Here is a 27785-nt window from a genome sequence, read left to right as displayed (position 1 = left end):
TTCATATTGCTGTTGCTTTTCTTCTTTGGTGTACAACCTTTGTTCCCTTATCTTCAGCTACTTTATTTGTTTCGCTACAGTGTGTATGAAGATTGTCTTTGTTTCATGTTTTCAGTTCATGCCATCAAGTTGGTTTTTGGAATATTTGAATTGTGCAATTGTTGACGCTTTGGTAGTTTTTTCTTGATGTTGTTTTTTTATACCACTTAATAAATTTTTTTTCAAAATTTGTGTCATTAGCAGCAACATTGAGCCCAACCATCATATCAAAAACAGCCTTCAAATGACTTTGCCCCAAACTTGTGAGGAAAATTGCATGTAATTGTTACAAAAAGAAAACAGTAAAATAAATTAGTAGCATAACAGTTTAGTTTTCAGTTCAGTTTTGAATTTACTGAATAATTCTATATTTTATCCATACTTTAGTATTATAGCTCCCTGAATAGCGACAGGAAATGTTTCACTTCTCAAAAAATCTGGTTCACAATAATGAATAGGACAACTTAAAACATAAGTCATCTTTAATACCATCACCCCATTCAAAGGACAGTAAATGTATGTCATAATTATCGATGCATTTTGCTGATAAATTTTAATCATTATGAAAAAAACTGCCCTGTAAAATAAGGCAATACAAAAATATCTGCTCATTATGCATTCTATCCGGCCTTGCAAGTGAACGTTTTAGCAGTCTCATGATATTACACATGCTCTAGCGTTATTATTACGCGTGTTTAGACTCTTTATCTAGACCAAGCCACCAGTAGAAAATATAAGGAGGTCAAAAGGTGCATTTTATCAAATGGTATCAAGTAGTGAACGGTGTTGTCAATTTTGTCTAGTTTATTTGTTTTCCCCAGTGTAAAAACTAAGACGCATTTCCCCAGTGTTACTTTACCTTAAAGCAGAAAAAGGGACAATTATGTAGCATCTTTGCATACAAATCAGAAAATTGCTAAAAATGTTAATCTATATTTATTGCACATACATATATTCTCTTCGGGTTTTCGAGTCTCCTTCTCATACTTATACATTGCTAGGTTACCTTATATATTCATCAACATCATAAGTGGATAATAGAATGAATTGTGTAGAATCGTCTATCAATTGGTACATCTATCTGGGTCTCATATCCATTTAAATCTCCTTCAAAATCACGGAGTATACGAGAAACTTCACTGCCTACGTCATCATTTTCTGCAGCCTGATACTCCGGAGAATTACTTCTGGAATAATCTGGTGCGGGTTCATTCGAATTGAAAAGATGAAGTGGTGTACTCGATCGATGGTGCACACCAGGTGACTCTGCAGAAACAAATTTCTTCAAGCAACTACCTCCAGACCCTTCAAATGCACTGTCCTCGCTGTCACTGCCTTGTGTTGTGTTTAATATATTGTCTTTGCGTTTAACAGGGTAGATGTCATCATTTAATGTATTCCTCATTATATCAGTATTGTCAATACAAGATGATGATGTCATCACTATCCAATCTTTAATACGATCAGAAGCATAAAGAACACTAGTATCCAACTCTGTAGATACAGTGTGTTCGTACGAGGAACGATTTGAATCCGTTACATTATTCCCGTTGATTGAGTTGGATTTGGAAGTGCCACCATAGTCAGGTTCCGGCTCAGAGTTATTTTGAATAGGAGGTAAATCTTCAACTATATTCTAAAGAAAATCAAAGAACATAATGTTCCTAAATAAAAAAGAAGATTTAAAGACAAACGAGATAAACACAACCAAAAATTATACTTATCAATTGTCGCATGAAGCACTCTTATGCCACGATATCAAAAATACATAGTGCCTAACTTAAATTTTATGAAATGTTTACTTTTTCTACTAGAATCTCATTTTCCGATAGATTTAGGCTTAAGACTGTGTATAAATGTTATTTTAATGGTGGTATCATCAACCAAAAAAAAAACAATTTGGGTGTTTGTATGCGAGACCACAATTTAAGTACTAGACACTGCTAATAGTAGATATAATTCAAACAAAGACACAAATGATGCCTTGTTTCAGTCTACATGTGCTATATTTCTACGTACTAAAAGTCCTCTCTGTATGCAGATTTGAATTTTTGAGAAAATCCCACAAAAATCAACCAAATCAAGAACGATACTCTTGCACAGTTTCAATTTCATACACGATCTATATTCAATTTTCTCACAAAAGTGCAGCAATTTACTGAAAAACAATGACTGGTCATGTGTCTTTATCGGTTTCTAAATAAGAAATAAAAGTAAATTCGTGTTTGTTTCATATGTAGGAATCATCTCCTGTTATTGTCTTTTTTTATTGACTGCTACTTAAACGTTTTGTTACCTTATACCACTGTGATATATTTATTATCCCCTTGAGCAGTTCTTGTGGATCGGTGTTTTCTTTAGATTCCTGAAATGTTTCACATATTTCGTCTATCTGGCTGTGAAGATCTTGGAATCGCCGTTGTAAAACTTCAAACTTTTTACACATGGACTGATGCATTTTCTAGTTTTCGTTAAGAAATTCTTATTTTGTATGAAAGCTACCTAACTAAACACATTTTTTTACAATACATTCATGAGACATCTTTCAAGGAAAGCCAAATATTCACGGATGGCTATTGTTCAGAGCTGTAGAAATAATCTAATACGACTTGTACCTTTCTTCTGTAACCATTACATTCAGTTTTGTGTCTCCATGAAATACAAACTCAATGTGTAACTTAATAATAGCATACTATTTTAACACTGTATCAGTTTGATTAAAAGGATACAATCAAATCCTCACTTGAGGATTTAGAGATTTCAGATTCAATCGAATTAATACCCTTTTTGCTGTCTTCGATATACGCTGAAAGTTCTTTCATTGACCCTAATGAATAAAATAAAAACTTAAGCTATAATTTGAATGTCTGTTTCCCAGACTTAACTTAAATAACGAACTCATAAAACTTTAATAAAATTCCTTTTGTATGAAAAAAAAACTATAAATGCTATAAACGTAAATTCCTAAGGATCATTTATTGACAATGTGATTTAAAATCGCTAAGAGAAATTCTTAGTTTGTTTTTGTTGTATTCAGCAGCAATATATACACAAACCCAACCTTTTCTCTTTCTTAATATATGCATGTTCTATATATGTATGTCTAGGTAAGTAATATTGTTATATAAAACTATGCAATAACATGTACCTCAAATCACAAATAAACACCAAGTAATTTATTTCTTTAATATGTTATCATGGCTATTGATTTATATGACATTCATACGTACTTATATTTTGATTTCTTTGTGCAAAGGATTAATAATATAGGGAATCAAGACTCTAGCGAATATCAAAAGATTGCAATCAAGGAATAACAGACACACACAACAAAGAACATAAAATAACACATACAACAAACAAAAGTAATAGATTCTGCGGTAACGTAAGCGTCCTCCGATTTTCTTGGAGAAAGGCGAAATTTGTCAACAGCTATTCAGATGTTTGGTGCTCCCGTAGTCACGCTGCTCATCAGTAACATGTACACGACATACACAGGCAAAATTTTCTTCGCATACCAATTCACGTGCATTTGCTTGAACCGAGCTTTCAAGTGCAACTCAATTGCAGTTAATCGTATGAATTTCATGTGAAGACAATTTGCCTGTGTAAGAATAGCCTTACGAAAATTTTGGTTTCAAATAGTAATCAAGGGAACTAAGATTTTAGCGGAAATTAAAAGAATGCAATCCAAGGACAAAGACCAGACAGTGAAAACAGACACACGCTACAAACAACATAAAATAACAAAAATAATACGTACAAAGAAACAAAAAGAGAAGGAGAAATTCGGCTTCCAAAGACCAGGTGCACCGGTAGAATAAGCGTCCTCTGTTTTTCTAGAAACACCCGCCGATGCTCATAAAAAGTTAATTCTGAGGTAGGCGATGGGGAAGGGAAAACTATGACACGATGAACAAATCGGTTTTAATGCTGCAGATGGACACACCGTAACGATCCATGAGTTAATGATGACGACCGTAAAACTTCTGTAGTAATTATTTCAACCTTGTAGCAATATAACCCTGTTCGAGAAGCCTAATTGTAAGAACTCTAGCGCGGTTCCAAAAAGTCTGCGTAGGTACGGCAAGTTCTGGCATAACGTACGCGTTGTGATATGAAAACTCTATACGCAAGTATTGAAGGGATGTTGGCACGGATGAAAGGAAATTTGGCAATACGGAATGAGAAGTCATCACATTCGTCGTATAGTTTGGTCATTATTTTTCCTTTACCATTGATCTCCAAGTGGAGGTCAAGATATGAGGCTGTCTGTAGTATTCATTATCTCAAATCGTAAATGTGATGCATAAAATCTCCGAAACTGAGACCACAGGACATGGCTAAACGATGTTCTTTCCTTCGGATCAGATCAGCTAACAAGTCAGCCTCACAAGACTGAAGGAAAAGGTTAGAGGGTAGAGGAGCATAATTTGTTCCCATTGGAATGCCGACTGATTGTTGAAAACCGCGTCCGCCACACTGGAAAATATATTGTCGATAAAAAATCTAGCATTTTGAAAACATATTCTTCAGTTAATTTGGAAGATGATTTGGAATTGTTTGTTTTTACAAATCATGAGGAATCTCTATCAAGTACTACGTATTTGTATCTAAGTGTAGCGTCTTTTCTGGGGTAACAATGATGTACAATGTTTTTAAGTCGGTATTTTAACTGAGTACGTGTAATAATCGTTGTTTTCTTAGCGTTTTATTTCAGATATAGATATAATACCTTTGTCTCTTACGACTCTACAAATATCTGTATACCAGTGTAGAACGTCAGGATGATATCGCTGTGTAAATGTAGCGATGTCTCGCAAAGGAGTCTCAGAAATATTGGTCACTTCAAACTGACAAATATGTATATTCAGTAATTAATAGTCAATTTAAATACAGAGAGCAATAAGAAAAATAATAAAACTTATGAAACAAACTTATATGATGTAAAAAAGTATGCGAGCTTCAGAAAACTAACCTTTACTAAAACTATAAGACGTTCTCATGATTCAACGTGTAATAAATCATTGATCTCTAGTATATGGTACTAAATTATAGTGGTTTAGGCTATAGAAAATTTGGTTATTTTGATGAGGAACAAAAGTGATTTTAAATAATACTACCGTCTTCATGATAGCTTATCACTTACCTTAAAAAGTGAAGACAATTTACAATCAAGGGGAGTCGTATAGAAGTTGTCAATCATGAAACAGTTTGCAACCTGTATATTAGTCAATAGTATTGGGTTCAAGAACAAGCCTTAGCAGTGTGACATTCAAAAACTACATAAATATACTGGGTAAGATAAAACAAATGAAATGATAGGCAGAAACAACGAAAGACATTCAAAAATTCAAATTCATAATTTAGAGATAAATCATAGTACAAACTCGTGATTCAAGCAAGTTAAAAAAAAACTTGTCCGGTTCTTACTTGTTTTTAGTACATTAAAATCATTATTATCAAACCCAAACTGCACTAACATTGAAAACATGGGCTTCAATAACCTTACCTACAACCAACTACGGCGTATTATGTCTATCACGAGTTTAAAAATAGTAAAAAGTTGCAAAGATAAAATTGACAATTGTCAATATATTTGCCAAAAAGTATACTAGTATTAACAGTATTCATGAATTTGTCAAAAAACCGGTAGCATTTTTTACAAGAAAATAAAATAATACTGAAACACAAAAATAAAAAAAAAACAATATTCCCTTATGGCGTTAATGAAGAAACTACAGTTATTTTCAGGGGTAGTGAATAAAAGGAGCCATTTGGCGTCAAAAACGAGAACCAACACACGCAAATGGACTAAAGTAATGACTAGTTTTATAAATAAGTGTAAGTTTATGGTCATATTTATCATGAATGGCAATTACATTTTTGATGACTTACCTCTACGAAACGTTTAAAACGGTCGCAACTCATCAATGATACAAGACTATTCTGAAGGTGGCAGATATTCTGTAAATATCACAGAGTAGCATACACAATTTTTATCAGTTGAATTATTTCTGAAAGTTTATGTGATATTTTGCATTAAATACACAATTCCGTATATTGCAATTGTGAAAATTAAAAAAAAACTTAAAAGTCTTTTCGAAAAAAATTCGAACTATGTATTTTAGTTTACACATTGATTCATCCTGTCGAGTGAATTGAAAATCTGTGAAATATACATACACATGTATTTGATATCTTTTGAAATGTTTGTACAAATTAATGAGCAAACAAAACAAGGATTTTTGAATGTTTTATTTCACTTACATCTATCTCAAAATCAACCGTACTGTTAAAACTGAAGATAAATATCATCAGTTTTAATTTCTCTCCAAGTCTATCTACTGCCATTAACTACAGAGAAGAAAACAAAGTTGTGTAATTATGTAAGTAGAGTTTAATGTTTTATAGCCATGTTTGTTTTATAGGTAAATATTGTAGCACCACCCTTTCAACATGCAAGTCACCGTGACTAATTTCGTTACATCACGAACACTGCATACTACCAGTTGAATTGCGTTTACAACTGCTCAGTGGATCTGTAATTTTAGCTTTTAAACACGCAGTGAAGACATAGTTAACTGATGTTTGAAAGAAAATATAAAGTTCGACGTTTGAACTTACCTATCAGGTATTTTAGGTAGTATGTTAAAAAGTTGATACATATCTAAAAAGGCCCAAAAATAATAATAGCATATGTACATTACCTGAACAAGAAACTGTTCTGCATCTCCTAAACTTTCTAATTCACATTCCAGTGTCAGAATATGTCGCATCTACAATATCAGAAAGGGAAACCTCATGATGGACGTATGTACAATTGATGAACAAACCCGTCGTAAAGGTTCAATATTTATACTAATCGCCACAATCATTATTGATCTAAAGTATGTTTTTGCCCTTACTATATCCAAGTGATAATCCAGGCTAGGGTAAATCAGAAAAGCTTTACCTTTTCATAAAGTCTTCTGTTTAAGTTGAGAAGAAATTAGCAAGTTGTAGATTAAACATGTGGTCAAATAGTCTTTATACTTTATACAAATAATCCAATGAAATAGATCTGGGTGAGTGTTTTGTTGGTGATGATTTTTAAGTTTTTGTCTGTGATGATCTCTCATCCCTCGTTCGTGTAAAAGAGGACCGCTAAATTTTTCGAATATCAATTTAATTTACAGATATCACCAATTACCTCACTTTCTGTCGGGAGAAGATTTAACAGTGACGAAACATTTTTAACGCAGAGATCTTCTGTATCATAATTCTGTATACACTCTATAATTATTTCAATTGGTAGTCCTATTTCTCTGTGCACTGAAACTGTGACACAGTTATATTAACATAAGTATTCGATATTCTAAGGCTATTACGAAATAGATTCTCATTTTCATGTTAAACTAAAATTACTGAACAATTGATAGTCGTCCAATATAATAAGAGGTCTAAAATGAATATTGATTTTTGCAGGACATTTCAAAGGTTGATTGACCGACGGGTAACCGTATAAAAATGTTAGTATATCATATATATATTTACCGAAGTAACTAATAGTCCTTATTTAAAAAAAAAAAAACCCTTACTTTTAGTTCAAAATCGTCGATCAATCGATTAATGTGCTCATTGATACTTACGAAATTCGTCTGCCCTGTTTTGTTCGATAAAAGTAATTTTCGCCTGCCGTGGTAAATCATTGTCTAAAAGAATTTGAGACAAGCATTTAAATATTGGATTATAATTGTGTTGTTATTCATTAGTTTGGCAAACACAACTAAAACATAACTAGATTTATAATCTACGACTAAAATGTGTATGAAAAATTTGTTAAAAAATGAGTACTTATGCTTAAACAATCATATGAAATCTTATCCGTATACACAATGTTTAAAAATGACGACAGTACTTACCCAGTTATTAATAATTCATTGGCATTTTCAAACTTATCATATTGAGAGCAGTGAATGGTGAAATGTTCCATGTGTAACAACTTTCAAATTACAAAAGTAACCTTTGCAATAAACTTTATTTAACATCAATGATGATTTGGAATATCAATTCAACGATTAGAAAATTTAAAGTTTATTTAAAAACAAATAATGAATTATTTAGAAGTTTCGGGCTCTCAATGAATCTTGGCATTCCTCGGCACTTGTTGTAACTTTCCTATCAACGATCATATAAATATTCAGTACCATTAAGGTTTTGTAGTTTAAAGCAAGTTTTTGATATATTTATGCGGGTTTATAATGTTTTACATGAACCGTTCTTTAAGAAATTGATTTTTAAATGTGAATTGATTTAATTTATAACTGAAAATTGTAACACGACGATTTTTAATTAACATTGTTCAAAGCTAAACACCAAAGTGAACTTTAATGTATACGGTCGACTTACAGGCTTAAACAATGTCATTGGTCAAGTAATGGAATAGTCTAGGCCTTGTTAAAGTTATTATTCCAAGATCTTCAGAGTGATAAATACACTAGTGGAATACCCGACTCGGACGTCGAGGAAAATGTAGAATACATGTTGTCTGATAATTATTAAGTAGTTTCATTTTTCTGTTATGGACAAATACATGGCAAAGTATTTGAATTTGAAACTTAAGGTTAAAGACGGCAGCAATTAATTCATCAACTTGTTTTTAACAAGCCAATACGAACACACAGAGCGGAATGCTGATATCCATTACACAAAAAATGTACACATACTAATATTCTGGTTATGATTAGTAAAACCCTCAGGATTCTTTACTCTGGAATCGTTCATATTCTGGTCAGGATCTAAATACTACAATATATATATTGCATTATATCAAAATTTGTAAAATATTATCGTCTTTATTCGAAATGAAATATATCATTAGACAAAGATTCGAAATAAAAAATTGATGTATCTTTAAAACCACAATGACATGTTATAGTAATGAATACAAGTATAGTAACCATTATTTTTTTTTCCGGAAATTTTTAAATTGAACAGATGAGAATGTTAAAATATATTTTTTTGAAATTGAAATGGTTTTACCGTTCCTTTTTTTACTTTTATTTACATATAATTTACATTTTTATAAAATAAGAGAGAATGTTATTTTTCGTACTTTATACGATAAAGGCATTATATTTTCTTTCGTTCTTTTCTTCAGCACTGGAAGAGAATGACCGGCCTTTTTCCAGTTCCGATTGCTTCCTCTCCGTCTGATTTGCACTGTGTCAGCGTTATCAACGTAATCAGAAAGTTCTGGGTGCTCTGGGGATAAAATTGGTATTTAAACATACACAACAATGTGTTGTTGTTTGGAACTCATAGAACGTTATTTTTATCATTAATGTGTAACAATAGCTTTTATTAAACAGCGTTTGGGTGACCATCAGGTTTATGGGGGAAATGTTAACTTTTTTTTCACAAGACTATTTGCTTTCAATTCTTTTATCAATCAACTTTTTTTAATGAAATTTGCATACCTTTGTATTGTTTTTATGGTAGAAGTCTACACAGGCAAAATTATTTCACATGATTTTCACCTGAATTGAGCAAATTAACATTGTGACAGAGTTCACGTAAAATTCGGGTGCATTGTGCCTTCACGTGAAATTCGCGTGAATTGTTCACATGAAGTTCATGTCAGGTCAATTTCACGTGAAAATCAGGTTAATTCTATGTGAATTTCACCTGAAGCTGAAATAAAATTAACTTCACGTGAAAAGTATTGCCTGTGTAAAAGCAGTGGACGTCTTACTTGTTAATGTGCTCCATGTTAATGTTAAGTAGAGTCTGAGTGTCCCATGTTTGTGATATGAAATTATTTCCCTCGGTTCCTGTTTGATTCATTTCATTGGTTATTATGTTGTTAATTATTGCGGTTTAAATCGGTTTTTTTTTTTGCTCTTTGAGCAATCTTGAAGCTTTTCTTTATCTCTCTTATCTGAATAAATCTGTGATTTAATAGCTCACTCATTATCTTAAAATTAGACTTTGTACCTGTCATCTTCTTTTCATCCTCAAATGAATCAAGTAACTGGTCTAGTTCAGCGATTAAATTGTCTTGTTCGGGTAACCATGTGTTATCTGTACTAGATGATGTATGACCATTTTGTAAACCTCGTGCTGCCTACAAATCACATAGAAGTTATACCACCCTCACATTTCATCGACTGTACTTTTCTATAGATTTATTTGTGATGAACTAGGAAAAGTTGCTGTCCTTAAAATATCTAAAATGTGACCTTTCCAAATCATAGTCGACCTTTGTAATAGGGTTAATGTAGTTTGTCATCAACCATGTCTTCGGCATATCGAAATTAGCAATATACGTGATTAGTTTGTTTTTATTCTATAATGACAAAAGTTTTGTGATTCTTTTTGTCAGTTTACTCTCATATTTTCATATTGATTTAAAGAAACTATAAAGAAATAAACAAGGCGTCTTACCTGTAATTGCTCTTGAAGAATAAATACCTACAAAAGTAAGAAGGCGTTGTAAACCGGTGGTTTTGTGTTTTAAAATCTTCAATTTTTTGTATACTCTACTTCTTCTTATCCTATAATTGTGATTACCACTTGACAAGAAATATGTGACAAAATTCGTAATAAAGTGGTTACTTAGAGAAAGTGCAAATCTATAAATGTGAAAGTGTTATTGCTTATGACAAACGCACTTGCTATACTTTCACATAACGATAATCATTTCTGTATTCATATTTGTACTTTTTTGAAAATCATACTTAAATCAACCAAATATAAACAAATCAAGAACGATCACTCTTACAAGGTGCCAATATCATATAGAGTGTATATCATTTTTATCTAAAAGCGCAACAACCAAATGAAAAAATAAAACTGGTTATGTGATCAGTAACTACTTCTGAACAAGGAATAAAACTGAATTCAGTGGGATTTTTTACATGCATGAATCCCCTTTTGTCTGATTTACAGAAAGACTGCTTCTTAATTCCAAGTCATAAACGCGAAAGGAAAGTTGAAATAAGCAACAACAATATATAGAAAACTACGAAAGTTCTCCTCTGAACGGCGAAAATTGTTGAATTAGCGTGCTGAGATATAACATTCATTCGAGCTTATTCTAAATCTGCAAACTGTTTTAAGATTTTATACCACCGATTTTGATTGAGTTCATTAACTTTCGTTTTTTTTAAAATTTGTTCGCCTCTTTTTCTTCGGTAATTATTTTTTAAACAGAGACTTCTTTAATGATTGTAAAGTTCCCAATTATGATTTTAAGGTTTTTAATTTCAAATACTGCTTTTTCAATTTAAAATGGAATGATTAGTATAGTTATATTCAAGCTTTAATTATCTTTTAATTTTAAGTATAGTATTAATGTTTTTGTTATTGTACGATTAACTAAGCATATTATTTGAATATATTAATTGTGAGGCGTAAAAAAAAAACAATCTGTCTATCAAATACAGTATGGGCGCAGAGGAAGCAAAACTAAACGCCAAAGAAGCAATGGTTAAACGTTGATAATTATCCATTTATGTAGGTAATAATAACAAACAACAGTTAAACTTTAATAATTACCCAGTGATGTCGGCAATAAGAAACAACGGTTAAACGTTGATAATTACCCAGTGATTCAGATATATTATGAAACAACGGTTAAACGTTAATAATTCACCAGTGATGTAGATATAATAAGAAATAACGTAAATATAATGAGAAGCAATGGTTAAACGTTGATAATTGCCCAGTGAAGTAGGTAATAATAAGAAACGACGGTTGAACGTTCATAATTACCCAGTGATGTAAATATAATAAGAAACAACGGTTAAACGTTAATATTTACCCAGTGAAGTAGGTAAAGAAACGACGGTTAAACGTTGATAATTTCCCAGTGATGTAAATATAATGAGAAGCAATGGTTAAACGTTGATAATTACCCAGTGATGTAGATAAAATGAACAACGGTTAAACGTTGATAATTTCCCTGTGATGTAGGTAATGATAAGAAACAACGGTCAAACGTTGATAATTACCCAGATGTAGATATAAGAAACAACGGTTATACGTTAATTTTTACCCAGTGATGTAGATATAATAAGAAACAACGGTTAAACGTTGATAATTACCCAGTGACGTATGTAATAATGATTATCGTCAGTATCTGTTATATACCTTTTGCTGAAGCTCCATGTTTAACTTGTATAACGTTTCATGTGATTCTAACAGTTGGTCGACATCCAATAGACTGTTTTTGTATTCTATTATCTCATTCCTAAGTGTATCCTTATCTTCCGATAATGTTTGATCAACGCCCTGAAACAATATGTCACCTAGTTTTAAAATACATAAGAATTTTAACTGATTTTAAATGATTTGTATAAAAATCAATCTTTCAAAACGGGATTTGCCGTTTTCATATGATATATGAAATTAATTAAATATTCAACATGGTATATGAAAGTCATACATTCAAAATTATACCTTACAGTTTTTTTTAAATAAAATATTTTTGTGTTAAAAAAACCGCCCTTTCATTTGTGATTTTACTGTTATCTGGTATAAAATATTAGTGTTGGTTGACAGAAGTTACATTTTGATCTATTATTTCTGAGAACTGCACTTACTTTTAACAGTGATTTCACGTCTAACCCTGCCATTTCTATTTCAGACTGTAGAGAAATTCTGGAGTTCCCATCTGGTGATGATGTTAGCAGCGAATTCAAAAATTTCATACAATGCACCTGGAAAATATAATTTATGATAAATAAAATAGATATAATAATATAATTATTCATATTTATGCTATACGCATGATAATTGTAACACTTATAAAAATCTATTAATAAAAGAAAACGTCCAGTATCAAACGTTGGCAGATTAATGAAAACGTTATTTGTTACAATTGTATATATTTTTCCGCTACCTCAACTTTTTTATCATTTTTTCGAATACTGATATTCATTACCTTTATAACGATTGAGTACTTCTATTGGATGAAGTTTTAATCCTGCAACTATACACTAAGCTTCGACTTGAGGTGGGAGACACCTAGGGTAAGGGACATAACTCTTGAAATCGGTGATATGTTCGTATCATATTTGATTTCACGAAAGCCTACCAAGCTTTCATTTAAAACAGAATGAAATTAGTCTTAAGTTACTTTGATCCTTTCATGATATTGAGGTAAAATGCTGATTACAAACGTTCCAATGATTTGTATGAGGTGTGTCCCTTACTGTAGGTCTACCTTCTTTTCGTTGACATCGTTTTTATTTGAAAACCGGAACAAATGAGAACAGATTAAATCATTTTATGAAATAAATATTCTTCAAAACATCTTAATAATTGGATTTAAAAAAAAAATTAGGAAAGATTTATGTGAAAGAGTAAAGTAGTAGTGTAGATGGTTCAGTTTGAGAAATGAGAATTGAAGAAGGTGAATGATTTAATTAAAAGTCCAAAGGCCAAATAGCTTTGACAACGTAACACCTGAACTGAACTTGTATATTTATACAGTATACGGTAAGTTTTATCAAAAGCAGTCACTATACGATGTATACCTGGAATGACACCTGCACATTACTTAATCCTGATGACATTAACATATTGATCAGAAACTTGAACCGAACAGGTTCACAATTCTTTAACCGGAAGTACGTGAAACATTCTAGGTTTCTATGGAACCCTTTATCCTCCATTAGCGCCTTGCTCATCACCTGTTTGAAAAAAATAATATTGCTTAATGATGATATATTTGAACATTATGTATACAACTGTCGTGTTCATTCACCAAAAAAATCAGGTGTGTTGAATTTTATGTATTTTTTACAACAGTTTAATACGACTGTGTATTAGTTCTCAGGTACTAGCATGTCCTCACATAGAATACACATGTGTAAAGCAAAACATATTCGTTAAAGATTTCCCATTCTGTTATGGGTTTTTATCATATATACCTCTAATGCTGTGCATCTAGATCTAAAGTTGGAACTGAGGAGAGCTTCAGCAACATTTTCTAATCCATAAGGAATTTCTAATAACAGATTGACAGATTCCTACAACACGCATTACAAATGTTATATGTTAGTCTATTTTTACCAACTTGATAACATTATTTGGTGTAAAAGAAATAGATTCACTAACACATGTTTTAGGCCTATTACTTTGTGAAAATTTCAACTCACTTTCTTAAATTTCCTATTGGCATACAGATGTATTTTGAAGTGAAAATAATATCCGAATCCTAGCATTCAAACATTTTAAATTTTTTTTTGTCGTAATTGAGTTATAAACACTCCACGGAATACTGCTTCTTTATACTATTCAAAGATGAGAGACTATGGAGTATTTTTTTTTTCTATCTTTGCACAACAAAGTATTTTGCTAGAAAGAGTAATCAAGGGAACCAAGGTTATAGCGGTAATCAAAAGAATGTAATCCAGGGACAAAGACCAGACATGGAAAACAGACATACACAACAAAGAACATAAAATAACTAAAATCATACATACAAAGTAACAAAAGCAAATGAACAGCTCGGACTCCACTGAAAACTGGGAGCACCGGTAGGGTAAGCGTCCTCTGCTTTTCTAGAAACACCCGCCGAGTTGCTCATAAAAAGTCAAGTCCGGGGTAGGCAAACGAGGAAAGGAAAACTATGAGCCGTTGAATAAATCAGTTTTCATGGTGCAGATGGATACACCATAACGATCTAGAAGTAATAATGGTACGGAAGGCTGTTTCTGTATAAACATCATAGAGGTCTACAGATACGCTCTATTTTTTTTAAGTAAAAAATGTCTCGAAAATAAGCTGTGCTTCTATAATTTGTCTGAATTTTATAATTTTTTATTATATTGTTTCCTTCAGTTTAAATGAATGAAACACACGCATGAACAGCAATAAAATTTATTATTTTTGAAGACACATATTTAACAACTACAAATTTATTAAAAACACTTTGGTTCTGGAAGTTGATTTAGATTTTTTTCAAAACATACCCCTTAAGGCCTTGCTTCCAAAAGAACACATGAAGACAAGCAAAGATTAATAGGTTGCGAACCTGGCGTACACTCCCCCCACCCCCATTTTTTTTGTTTTGTTTTGTTTTTTTTTTTTTTGTTTTTGGTTTTTTTTTGCACGAAACCTTCATTTTCCACAAATCCCATCCTCTCCGTTCTTTTCACACCCTTACATGAAATCCTGGATCCGCCCCTGTAAAACACATTCATGTTGACACCACACTGATAATTCAGCAAATACATTGTAAATAATAGAGATTTCATTTTTCACAAATTATCGTAACTTAATCAGATTTTCCCCAAAATGCCAGATCCGTTGAAGAAGCTGTTTTTATTGTTTTATTCAATCACACGTAATTGAGGTTTGTTTCACTTGAAAGATAATTCAGTGGTAGTGATGTGTACTTACCTTGTAACGCAGACAAAATTTGATGCATAAAATACATTCCAGTTCTTCTGACTGAAATCAAACAAGCAATTTTCAAAAAAGTGTTTGAGATATACATGGATTCTAGACAAAAACATAAAAAGCAAGAAAAAGATTCTTCTTAGAAGTTTCTTGATTCACAAAAAGAGATCATCCAGTAGTTAGCATATTGTCGATACCAGAACTTCTATGTTATATGACATGAAATTTACCATGTGATTCAATTATTCGTTCAATTGTTATTGTGTTTTTTTTTGTTTTTTTTTAGAAAAAAAAGTTTCTAAAAAAGCAACAGACGTTTACCCTGCCGGTGCACCTGGTCCATGCTTCTGATTTTTATTGCGAGTCCGAGTTGCTCAGTTACTTTTGTTTCTTTGTATGTGCTACTTTGGTTTTTGCATGTTCTTTGTTGTGTTTGTGTCTATTTTTCCCGTCTAGTCTATATCCTAGGATTATATTCTTTTAATTTCCGCTCGAATATTGGTTCCCATAATTACACAATGACAGATTCTAAGTAGGTGTCACCCGGGTCAGGTGGTTATCTACAATTGTATGCAGTTAAATTATTCTACAAACACAATTAAGCACGTGTCTAATAGAATTCACTTACTATTCTTCGTTTTTTAAATTGCATCTTCTCTTTAGCTGTGCCCCTCGTATTACCCCTCAATGTCTTCTGGATGTTTTTCAGAAGCGTCAGCAGAAGGTTCAAACCATAATTTGGGCCGGAAATAAATGTTTCCAGGAATCTAGAGCAATGTTAGTGTACTAAGTCAACTTACATTTTACAGTAACTAACTGTGTTGATGTGACCTATATATTTAGAATACATTGCAACTGAAGTCCTTCTTACGAAATACAGCATCGTGCGATTTTAATTGTCTAAACACACCCTCCAATCAATTAAATTCAAAATAACATAACTACCAAACCGAAACTAATTCATTTTTAAAAGCATGAATTATAATTTAACTCGATAGCAAGATTATTATCATTTATATTATTGGTTCGAAAGTCCATATGCAGTAAATCCGATTGCATTTAGTAATTGTTTAATACATTTTAAAATGAGCTCCCACAGCAGCGATATTATGTTTAACAAACCAGTCGAAATTCAGTAGTAGATAATAAACTGTTATCAAAGACAAGTGTAGATCCATTTTCTGGTGGTGTCCAGGCCTTCAAAATTCTGGGCAAAAAAGTTATCAAAAGATAGCACGGACTAAAATTCTCTTTTAAAACTCTCTAAAACGGACCCCACCTTTTAAAATAATTTTCGACGCCGTCCCTTGTACCATTAGTTATTAAAACAGCTTTATACAAAGGCACATTTTAATTGTTACTATAAGGTCTTACTTATTCGTATTAATTTATGTAACACCAACGTAAGAACACCAGGGACAATATAAATCTATATCATGCATTGCTTTACATGTATATAGACATAAAGTTAACTAAAATTAAAGAAATATATACAAGTAATAACACTAACTCTATTGTAATATACAAGGAATGCCACCAACTCTATTGTAATATACAAGGAATGCCACTAACTCTATTGTAATATACAAGGAATAACACTAACTCTATTGTGTTTATTAACTATTGAGCACTCAAACATTTAAACCCAAACTTTACTCATACAAGCAATAAATTATAAGATACACGCAAGTCGTACATGTATGCTCCGTAGATACAGAATTTGTATATTATTTAAATCAAACGGGGCGTCAGAAAATCATGAAATCATTGTTTAAGAGAAATATACAAACAAATTCTATTTCGGACGCACGTGGGTACATCTTTGTGAATCGTGTGTTCACTCGCCCATACACCCAAAAGGGAAATCGTTAAATGTTTAAAGCAATGTCATGGTGTAAAAACCTATAAGGTTTTCAAACATTGTTTATATATCATTTTATTCTGAAAAAAAAACATGTATCCCATAGGTATACAGAAAAACCCATGTATCCCATAGATATACAGAGAAACCCATGTATCCCATAGGTATACAGAAAAACCCATGCATCCCATAGGTATACAGAGAAACCCATGCATCCCATAGGTATACAGAAAAACCCATGTATCCCATAGGTATACAGAAAAACCCATGCATCCCATAGGTATACAGAAACATAGCATTACATATAAACAATACATTGTTGGTTGTCGAGGAACGAATATCTCTACTTAACATAGAAATTAAAAGAAATTTTGAATTATTAGAGAGTTATAGCATTATTAGAGAGTTATAGCATTATTAGAGAGTTATTGAATTATTATTATTATTGTTAAAATAAATGTAAATTTTACCTTTCATATGCCATATTTAAATCTATTTTGAGTTTTTTCAGCAAGTACGATATTTGTTGATCTGAAGAGAGATTGGAGTTACAAGATCTGACACTCCCTTCACTACATATGGAATCTTCTAGAGGGGAACTGGTAAACTTTCTGAGGTATTCTATGTACTTATCTACACTGTAAAGAGGGGGCCTTGGTTTCTAAAATAAAAAGAAATATGTCTCCGTACATGCAACTAAGTATTTGGCGTTATTATAAAGTTTGAAGTGAAATCCGAGAGTTGGTACCGATTTACTTATAAATACGTTATTCACGTGAGCGTGTAATCAACATAGCTTCAACTGCGAAAATAAAGACAGGATTAAAGTGTTGTAGTTCATGGTGTAGACACTTCTCAAGTCACGTTGATGAGTAAACGCGACAGCAAATTGGCAAAAGTCATAGTCATCAATTCACAAAAAAACAATATTAGTATTCAAAAGAAAGAAAAAAACGTAAAACAAGATAGTGATGTTTTACTAATGTTCAGACTCTATAATAAATAAGAGTATAGTTTTGTTAAGTATACGAATGAATATATCTTTGTCTTTTTTTTTTCAATCTTCAACTAAATGAACTTTTTGAACAATGTTAGTGTAAATAGTAGTTCAAGCAGAAATACATACATGTCAATATAGTCAATGTACAGTTATTATACTGGCATTGATAAAAGGAAGCTGTATAAACTTTTGAAGGGAAATTATGCGTGGATAGTCAGAAATATTCATAACGATTAAGGTTAGTTACAACAAAAAACTTAAATTGTCAAAGACTATTAAATAACTTAGTTAGATTGCTGGGCACATGCATAATGGATACATAGGTTTTCTATCGCCTTTTTATGCAGGGCAGCAATATTGGCATGCATCATGGCAAGTAGACATTTTTGGAAAACGATTTTGGAAGATTCTCTCTTTTTTTATTTTGTACCTGTTGGACAGAATTGTTTGTGCCCCGGTCAGCAATAATTTTAAGAGATTTCCTTACTTCACATTTTTATTAAATTAATACAGAGTAGTTCCGGATGTAGGAAAAACTGGACAAATATGCAATTTTAATTTAATTTAAAGCAAGGATATAATACACCAATTATTGTAAAAAAAACTTCATAAAATATGGGCACTTACGATATTTTAGAAACATTACAGGTTAGAGAAAATATACATATATGTAGTTATTACACGCAAAATAATCTTTGAAACATTAAACGTTGGAAAAATAGGTATCACACCAAATAGTTGGCCGAATGATTAAACATTTATTTACTTACTTCATTAAAAAGCATTTTCCATTTTTCGTCTAAATCTTTTATCCTCTTTCTTTGTCTGTCTTTAGGGCTACTCGAGGAAGCCATTCTTCTTATCTGTAATGACGAAATAATGTTAATGAAAGCATCACATCTTTAACGATAACTTCAAAATTAATACAAAATCCCACGAATACAAATGTACACATTAATACGTATTATAAACTAAACAATTATAATTCAAGAACTCTTCACCTAGTTAACATGATCAAAACAAAAAGACATTCCTGAGTGATCCCAATAAACCTCTGCTTATAGATACATATCTGAATATTAAAGTAGTTTAAATGTTTTATAATGAATCAGACCATCGCGATGAGCACCTGTCAGCATACCTGTCTATCAAATGTAATTGATAATGATCAAATATAGTGGAACCTGTCTATTCCGAAACCTTGTTAAGTTGACCTTTGACCTGTCCCGTGGTTTCTAAAGCCGCGTAATCAACTGATTAAAATATAACAACTCACAATATCCGACAAAATCTTATCTTTATCAGAAGAGCACATTTTAACAGGTCTTTATGTGCATATACATCATGCCTTTACCTGACAATGGAAGCAGAGAAGGATCCAGGATTTCAGATTATGGTGGCGTAAGTAGACTTAAAAACCGAGCGGAGCATGCAAGAAACTTTGATAATAGGATTTTTGAAAAAAATAATTATTCATGCAAAAACGCCGGATTCGCCCATATCAATCCAAAACTGACGATGGTCATTTCCTTTGACCTACATGATAATTGATAGCTTGCCATTGATTTTACCAAATGATAAAGTGAAGTGTCAAATCATAGAATTGTCTAAGTGACGATAGAACATTTCCAATATCCTTAATGACCGTATGAAACAGTTTCAATAGGTACACCAACGGAATATCAATGACGTGAATCCTGAAGAAACCGGCTACTTCTAATACAAATCAATTATATTGACTTGACATGCGTCTGTCGTATAAAGTGCTGCGAACTTATAAGTGAACAATTTGATAAAAATCTTGTAGAATGAGCCTTGCCAAATGATATATTTATTTTACCAAGTTACAAGTATAGGCTCTTCTTCTAAAAGTAACTATTTGCATAGAGTGTTGAACTAATATATGAACCCTTCAGAGATAATAATTGTATTCCCCAATTGTTACTTGGACCAAATACCTGTTAATATTTGTGTTGGATTAAATAATATATTTTGGACATTTTTCAATTCATTTGAAAAATGATCAGCTCTTATTAAACTGCATTAAGATCGCATTGCGACCCGGCATAATTGGGGTTAAATCATGGTTTTGAGACAGAGAACAAAGTCGTGTTTGTTCGTTAAAACATTCTTTGAGTGGTTTAAATGGGTTTAATTCGACCATGTAACGGATAGCCTCTAGATACATGTTCATTAACTTATGCACTGTTGTCCGAGTAGAATAAATATGTTTATTCTGAATATAAAAATATTTAAGCTGACTTTATAGGTTACAATAGGCTAGTTATATCGTCTATTATGCTCTGATTCAAGTCTATTGAATATCAGTAAGTCAACAGAAATGTACAAGATCTTTAAAATGACCACAAAAGTAAGCAAACTTTAATTTATATTCACAAAAAAATGATTATCTAGGTATCGAAAAGTGGACACGATTTGATAACACGCAAGACGTATCAAAGAAAGGTAGAAAACCCAACTCATTTTCGTTTTTAGGAATTTTGTTTTGTTAATGCAAATAAATAATTAGTATAATTCTATTTTGCATTATTTCAGGTCTTTTTCTTTGGTCTCTTTGTCAGACAGAGTTCTGCTGATCTAAAATATTTACTTCATCTTTATAAAAATGTGCAAATTATCCTAAAGTTATGAAATGCAACTTGAGACGCCAAAAAATGTCTAACTTCTAACTTTTAGATGTAGATGTTTATAAAAGGATCCTTAACAAAGTTGATATTTTCGGCATGTTATCTTTTTACTTCTACTTCACCTTATATAAACTAAATAAATAAATGGGTCCATGACTTCAGCACGGTGTGGGAACTGACCATATCCCCCTATCATTTAAGTTATTTTGAATATGTTTACCATTTAAATAATGGGCCCAACGAAAGGAGTCACAAAATCGATAAAAGTTTTGACGACAAATCCACGATTATTAAAGAAAAAAATACATAAAAAAGTTAAAATGTACTTACTTGTAAGACTGAAATCCAGACTTAACTTTTATTCCTATAAAGCTCTAAACTTTCATTCCTATACTGTTCTTATACATATCTGAATGTTTAACTTCTGTGAGTCATTTGTCCGTGAAAAAATGACAACTGACTACTGACAAGTTCTTCAGCGGTGATAAAATATACAGTCAGTTTCATTGATTTAACTCATACAAAGGTTTTTGCTCGTCCAAGATGTTTACATGTATATCTATGTTATTCTAAACAGGATTCTTCGCGTCATGCCAATCTTAAACATGTAAATAGAATATCACTACAAATGCCAAACATTAAAGTCAAGTAAGTGTAAACATCCTTCACAGACGAGGACTGACCGGCGACAGATTCTCAGGCTCTTACAGTTTCATCAATTTATTGATTATGTGATATATTGACTATATGATTGAAGGTGACCTTCATTTGGAAGGGGTTTCTTGCATATTAGTGCGATCATATTTGTTTAATCGAGCGACTACACAGTACTCTAAGCCAGATATTTGTCATGTAAGTCAATGTAAGCAAAAGCCATTGGAAGGTATGCCATTCAACTTAAATACGTTGCTCCGACACATTAGTAACCATTAGTTACTAAATCTCACAAGATCCACTTTGCCTGGAGCGGCGAATACCGATTTTGGATAACTCGACTTCTCATGAATCAAGATAACTTCAGAACTCGAGGAGAGCATGCCACCACTCAATAAAACGGAGTCGGTATATCATTTTTAAACTTCCATTAATATAGTACGCATGCCGCTTAGGAACACCAAAAACAATAAATAAAACTAAAGACATAATAAAACCCTAAAAATCGCCGCCTCTAAGCTAAGAAGAAGACAATTTTAAACAGATTTAACCAATATGTTCTTCTATTCTAAAACAGTTATTACACAAAATGCATCATTTGCGTAGGACAGATATTCATTCTCTAAATGGATAAAATAATAACTTTTTATTAACTGATTTTTTACTTATTAGTATTAACACTTACGATATCCACATTTCGTTTTAATGTCAAACTGTTGAGAAATGTAGTAAATGAATTCATATTTTCGTTACAGTCCCACTCAAGTAGAATACATATTATTTCCTGCGTAGATTATTTTGTACAGGACAAGTAGACAATTAGTCAATAAATGTCTTACCTAAAGCGGCAACTATACACCTTGATTACTTAGGCCACAAAAAAAGTCGACAATAAAATCGTAGGCGACGAAGAAGTTATGTTCCTGTGTCCAACGAACACTGATTGTCCATTACTATGTTCCTTTTGTCATTAAGGGAAGAACTTTAATGTTTAAAATGTATACAAACATCCAAAACGTGTCACAAACTAACAAACTATCTGCTTATCCTGGAATTTAATGATATAAACACAAATAAAATGGCAGTTTTGTTTGCATGACCCTCAGATATTTCTGTCGTAGGAGAGAAAAACGTCTTGGTCAAAATTTGCTTTTGAAGTCCACTTAATTAAAAATCAAGACTTTAGTTGATATTGCCTAAATATAGTAAATAAAAAATAGATGATCGTGACACTCAAGTGATAGTAGTATCTTAAAGAAAGGCATCAATGTGTCTTGTTTCAGAAACTGTTTTCGATAAATGAAATATCTGTGTTAGTAAGCCCTATAATTACGTATTCGTACATCTATATTTCTATATTCTAAGCTCCACGCGGGCACACGTGTGTCTGTATGCTATCGTTGTCTTGTATAAGGCTTCTGTATGTACTTTCTTATTACCGAAGAATCTTTGCTTTAATTTATTACATGTACTTGTTCTTTTTGACATATTTCTTCTAATTGTTATCGGCATTACGTTTTTTTTCTTCATCAATTAAGATCGAAGATCAGAATTGATATAACAGCCGCAAGAGCCTTTAGATTTGTAAAGCCTGATAGCATCTGCAATTATCTAACACTACCACAGGAAAATAGTCCCATTGCCACACACCCCATTAATGGTCAAATGCAGATAGATATTTCTAAAATATCAAATTTAAATCTAGTATGTTATTTACACCAATAAATAATAATAAAAATAAATAATAAATAATAATAATATTTATTAACAACGATCCAGTTAAACATAGTTGACCTCTAACCTCTTTTCGGTACCTGTTTACCCGAATAAACCAATCATTCACTGTCAATATATTCAAGTTACCTATAAATTTTAGACGCATAATAATCAATTCGATGTTTAGCTAGAAATGAAAACACTGCGAGATTATAGATAGTCATCAATCATAGAAATGAAAACACTGCGAGATTATAGATAGTCATCAATCATAGAAATGAAAACACTGCGAGATTATAGCGAGATTATAGATAGTCATCAATCATAGAAATGAAAACACTGCGAGATTATAGATAGTCATCAATCATAGAAATGAAAACACTGCGAGATTATAGATAGTCATCAATCATAGAAATGAAAACACTGCGAGATTATAGCGAGATTATAGATAGTCATCAATCATAGAAATGAAAACACTGCGAGATTATAGATAGTCATCAATCATAGAAATGAAAACACTGCGAGATTATAGATAGTCATCAATCATAGAAATGAAAACACTGCGAGATTATAGCGAGATTATAGATAGTCATCAATCATAGAAATGAAAACACTGCGAGATTATAGATAGTCATCAATCATAGAAATGAAAACACTGCGAGATTATAGCGAGATTATAGATAGTCATCAATCATAGAAATGAAAACACTGCGAGATTATAGCGAGATTATAGATAGTCATCAATCATAGAAATGAAAACACTGCGAGATTATAGCGAGATTATAGATAGTCATCAATCATAGAAATGAAAACACTGCGAGATTATAGATAGTCATCAATCATAGAAATGAAAACACTGCGAGATTATAGCGAGATTATAGATAGTCATCAATCATAGAAATGAAAACACTGCGAGATTATAGCGAGATTATAGATAGTCATCAATCATAGAAATGAAAACACTGCGAGATTATAGATAGTCATCAATCATAGAAATGAAAACACTGCGAGATTATAGATAGTCATCAATCATAGAAATGAAATATAAATAGGAATGCTTAGTACTAATTGGAAGATAGTTCATATAAGCCCTGGCAGATCCAATATTTACTAAAAAGGGGGGCAGTGGGAACTTATATAAAGAAAGGGTTCCAGGTTATTACTTGCTGCTCATTTTTTTACCAAATTTTTAAGAAAAGGGTAGCATAAACCCCGAAACCATTCCGGTGTTTCACCCACTGTATCGGGTATTTTATTATAGTTACCGCCTCGAGACATCAGAAGCCCGGAGATGACAAATGAATATTAAACTTTTCTAAGACGATGGCATAGGAATTTCGATAATGCATTTCTCTGGAATAGTGTCAGTCTGTGGTCAGGTGAGATTGCTTTTTGTAATAATCAACTAGGAGTTTGTTCAATTATGCTGTAAGTCGGAGAGTTTTGTGTTCATTCATCTAGGCGGTGCTTCATGTAAACCGACATCGAACCTGAATATTGCGCAAAATGGCGCACTGCTACGATCTATCATGAATTTTGGTGTGTGTGTGTGTGTGTGTGTTTTAATGTCCTTCGTAATCAGAATGGTCACTTTAAAAATAAATCAGAGTTCAATATTAACAATTTACAATAATACCGAATTCGATACCCGTAATTCCCTTTTATACCATATAAATTGATTCAGTACATGAGTTCTTCGATTTTTCTACGTTTGCAACTATAAGAAGTTTATCGATTGGTGTTGATTCAAATGCTTGAGTGACTATTAACTTTCATCGGTTGTGGACATGAGCAGTAACCCTCCCTAGTTGTGTATTTTATTTAGAACATTAAATAATTCATTAAATATTTTTTTTGTCTCTTAGCATCCACTGGGGAATACTTTTATTGAGCCTTTTCACAATTTAATTAAGATATAACACGGAAATGAATAGTCGTAATTGGTGTAAAAGAGAACGTTCCATGATCAGTTATACTGAATGTAATCAGTGATAGTATTGGCAAGTTATATCCCTAAAGCAATAAATACACTTTCAAGATAAACGGGAATGAAACTTAATTAAATCTAAAATTATGGTTTCCACTGTCGTAGAAAGAGACATCTCGATATGAATATATCAGTAAATCATAATTAAATTAATCATGAAATAGTTGCTTATGTTCGGAGCATTATCATGATCAGGGCGGGGATATTGCCTGAAACGTCGATAGTGCCGCCATCGAGAGTATTTCTCAATGTTGAAGGCAATGTCACACATGAAGATAAGGGAAACAAGACATCACACAAAAAAACTAAAACACTAGCAAAGTGAACTCACAAAAAACGGGAGTGACATCCGGTGCTCTGGAAGGGTAATTCTCGAGCATGTCCAGCTCCGCCAACTGTTGTGTTTATTTTATTGAAAAAAATGCTATTTCAACGCACATTACTGATTACCACATGACAAAGTTTTAACCAACAAGAATAGATCATTCTCCTCTGATATGAAATAACATGAGATTTTGTGAAACCCTAAAGGCTACTTTTTTTTAATCGAAATGTCATCAAGTGCCAAGAGTTTTAAGTTTTTAAAATGTTGACTCTCCTTGACATTGCGGCAATTTGAAATGTATTGTTACGAATAGATTCAACAGGGCAACTCTCCAGCCCCGAGTCTAGTCATTTAACACTTTTGGACTTATTAATGAGGATAAACCGAAACCAAATTAATAGCAGCATTTTTTATCAGACCACACAGACGAAGAACCAATACAAAAGCCATCGAACACATGGTCTGCATCTGGGGATAAAGTCTGGTTTATAGAGGTATTTCATTCGAGTCAAAATATAGACTTATTTTACACATTATGCAAACAAATCTTAACTTTCTTGTTCATGCAACAATCACTTTCATTAATATATATGAAATGTACTTTTATCTTTAAAGAACTGATTCCAAGTACGTACCTAACAAATCGTCAACACAAATACAAAGGGCTGTAATCTCTAATAGTTGACTTTACAATACAGTTATTGACACAAGTGACAAGTTATATTGATTTGTTATAGTACTTAGCCAAACATTGACTTTAGCAGTGTTGACTTTTGAATTATCAAAGACAGTTTAAGCTCTTTATTCTGAAGCTGTCATTGATCTGGTGTTTATCACATACCAAAACAGTCGTTAAGTTCCTGAACCTCTGAAATATTCATAAAAGTATCGTTTTTAAAGATTTTTTTTTTGCACGGTAGAAGCTGACCCAGTTTGTAAATCTGACGAGAACTTTAAAATAAAATAAGTTTAAAAAATGTCTTGTGTTAATACTTATAGACACTAAAGTAATAATTTTAAAAAGTATCAAATTAGAAAACCACAGAGTACTTAACATGGGGAACCATTGACAGACAGATTATCATTTTAATATAGCAGATTGGTTAAAATCTTCTTGTGGTTATATAAGTAATAGATAAGTTATTATGTTTAGTTTAGAGAAACCAAAATGAACACATACGATTTGAATACTGAAACCTTGATGCCACATTAGGGCAAACATTTAGAATGAGAAGATATGATCCGAATTTACAATGAAAACTGAAGCAAAATAGAATAAAAAAATATATCTAATATGGAAAAATAAAAGTTGAAATATAATTTAAAAAAGGAGAAGAATGCATACAAAAATGACCTATAGACTTACTGTCGGCTTCCGTTCAGACCCTTATATATATATATATATATATATATATATATATATATATCATGTAAGGATCCGAAAAATTCCCAACGATGTAAGAACTGTCAAATTTTGTGAAGCACTTTTTTTATCATTCCCTCCGCGGGTCTCGAACTCGTACCACTGTACCGCAGTGATATCCATGGCAACAACGCCTGCATAGTCCAGCGCCCTAGACCACTCGGCCAGCTAAGCTATATTCTTATGATGTAATAATCAATTTAAATGCGAACAAATTATTACATGCATTTAACATGTTGAATATTGAAAGAAATCGTGACTATAGCACTGGTTATCAATCAAATCTAGCAAAAATAAACTATAAGGTAGCTGAACCAACGTTTTAACTATCTGCTTTCTAGTAAACTGAAAAATAACTAGTATTTATTTACTAAACACCCAAAAATAACCGTGTACAAACGCCAAAATAAAGTGTCGTAATTGATCTTCTATTTAAAGTTTCACACTTACCATCAAAGAAGCAATTTTAGGCCTTTTATCAGTGATTATTCCAAGTAACCGGATTAATCTAAAGTTTTGATTTGTCAAAAATCTTGAATTCTTTCGAATCGCCGAAACCCATTGTTCTTGTTTGTCAAGTTTGAGGTGAGCAGCAGTTTGATGACAATTTGAAATGTCCCAGAGATGTCATTACTCCAGTAATGAATACCGATTTTTCACTACAAGAAAAACTAAGGCTCTGGAAGAGCTATATATTATCGTCTTCGATGGTAGTGGAATACTATAGCAGTAGATTTAA

General features: G+C 32.0%; 1 protein-coding gene and 1 long non-coding RNA gene across 3 annotated transcripts; one reads left to right on the top strand and one right to left on the bottom strand.

The window, feature by feature from the left end:
• Positions 1–956: 956 nt before the first annotated feature.
• On the bottom strand, positions 957–27785 carry LOC148618673 (formin-like protein 3). 2 transcript variants are annotated; one of them, XM_088577809.1, is made up of 23 exons: positions 27497–27785; positions 19064–19156; positions 17764–17954; positions 16061–16199; positions 15433–15483; positions 13959–14057; positions 13563–13718; positions 12627–12743; positions 12175–12315; positions 10468–10494; positions 10018–10147; positions 9137–9285; positions 8748–8826; positions 7671–7733; positions 7232–7359; positions 6750–6818; positions 6310–6396; positions 5938–6006; positions 5189–5260; positions 4775–4892; positions 2769–2866; positions 2336–2500; positions 957–1675 (listed from the first exon to the last, which is right to left on the bottom strand). In XM_088577809.1, the coding sequence occupies exons 1-23, from the start codon at positions 27497–27499 to the stop codon at positions 1064–1066; spliced, it is 2856 nt and encodes a 951-aa protein (XP_088433935.1). In that variant the 5' UTR covers positions 27500–27785; the 3' UTR covers positions 957–1063. The 2 variants fall into 2 exon arrangements, with proteins under 2 accessions (XP_088433935.1, XP_088433936.1); XM_088577810.1 differs by lacking the exon at positions 27497–27785 and adding an exon at positions 19295–19376.
• Positions 5259–12788, top strand: LOC148618674 (uncharacterized). Its single transcript, XR_015921408.1, has 5 exons — positions 5259–5883; positions 6471–6673; positions 7507–7550; positions 9182–9300; positions 12671–12788. It is a non-coding gene; the product is annotated as an uncharacterized LOC148618674 (long non-coding RNA).

This window comes from Perna viridis, chromosome 4 (genome assembly GCF_037379345.1).
Source record: "Perna viridis isolate PV_CMFRI_1.1 ecotype Kerala chromosome 4, ASM3737934v1, whole genome shotgun sequence".
Taxonomy (NCBI): Eukaryota; Metazoa; Mollusca; class Bivalvia; order Mytilida; family Mytilidae; genus Perna; species Perna viridis.
Note: the sequence above shows the minus strand (reverse complement) of the source record. Positions and strands in the feature narration are given on the sequence as shown.

Excerpts from the sequence above, each read along its gene's own strand:
- LOC148618673 (XM_088577809.1), bottom strand. Across the intron at positions 14,058-15,432 it reads AATTTTGTCTGCGTTACAAG|GAATCTGTCAATCTGTTATT; the intron begins GTAAGTACACAT and ends TGCGTGTTGTAG. Across the intron at positions 5,261-5,937 it reads GTTTTAAACGTTTCGTAGAG|GTTGCAAACTGTTTCATGAT; the intron begins GTAAGTCATCAA and ends ACTAATATACAG.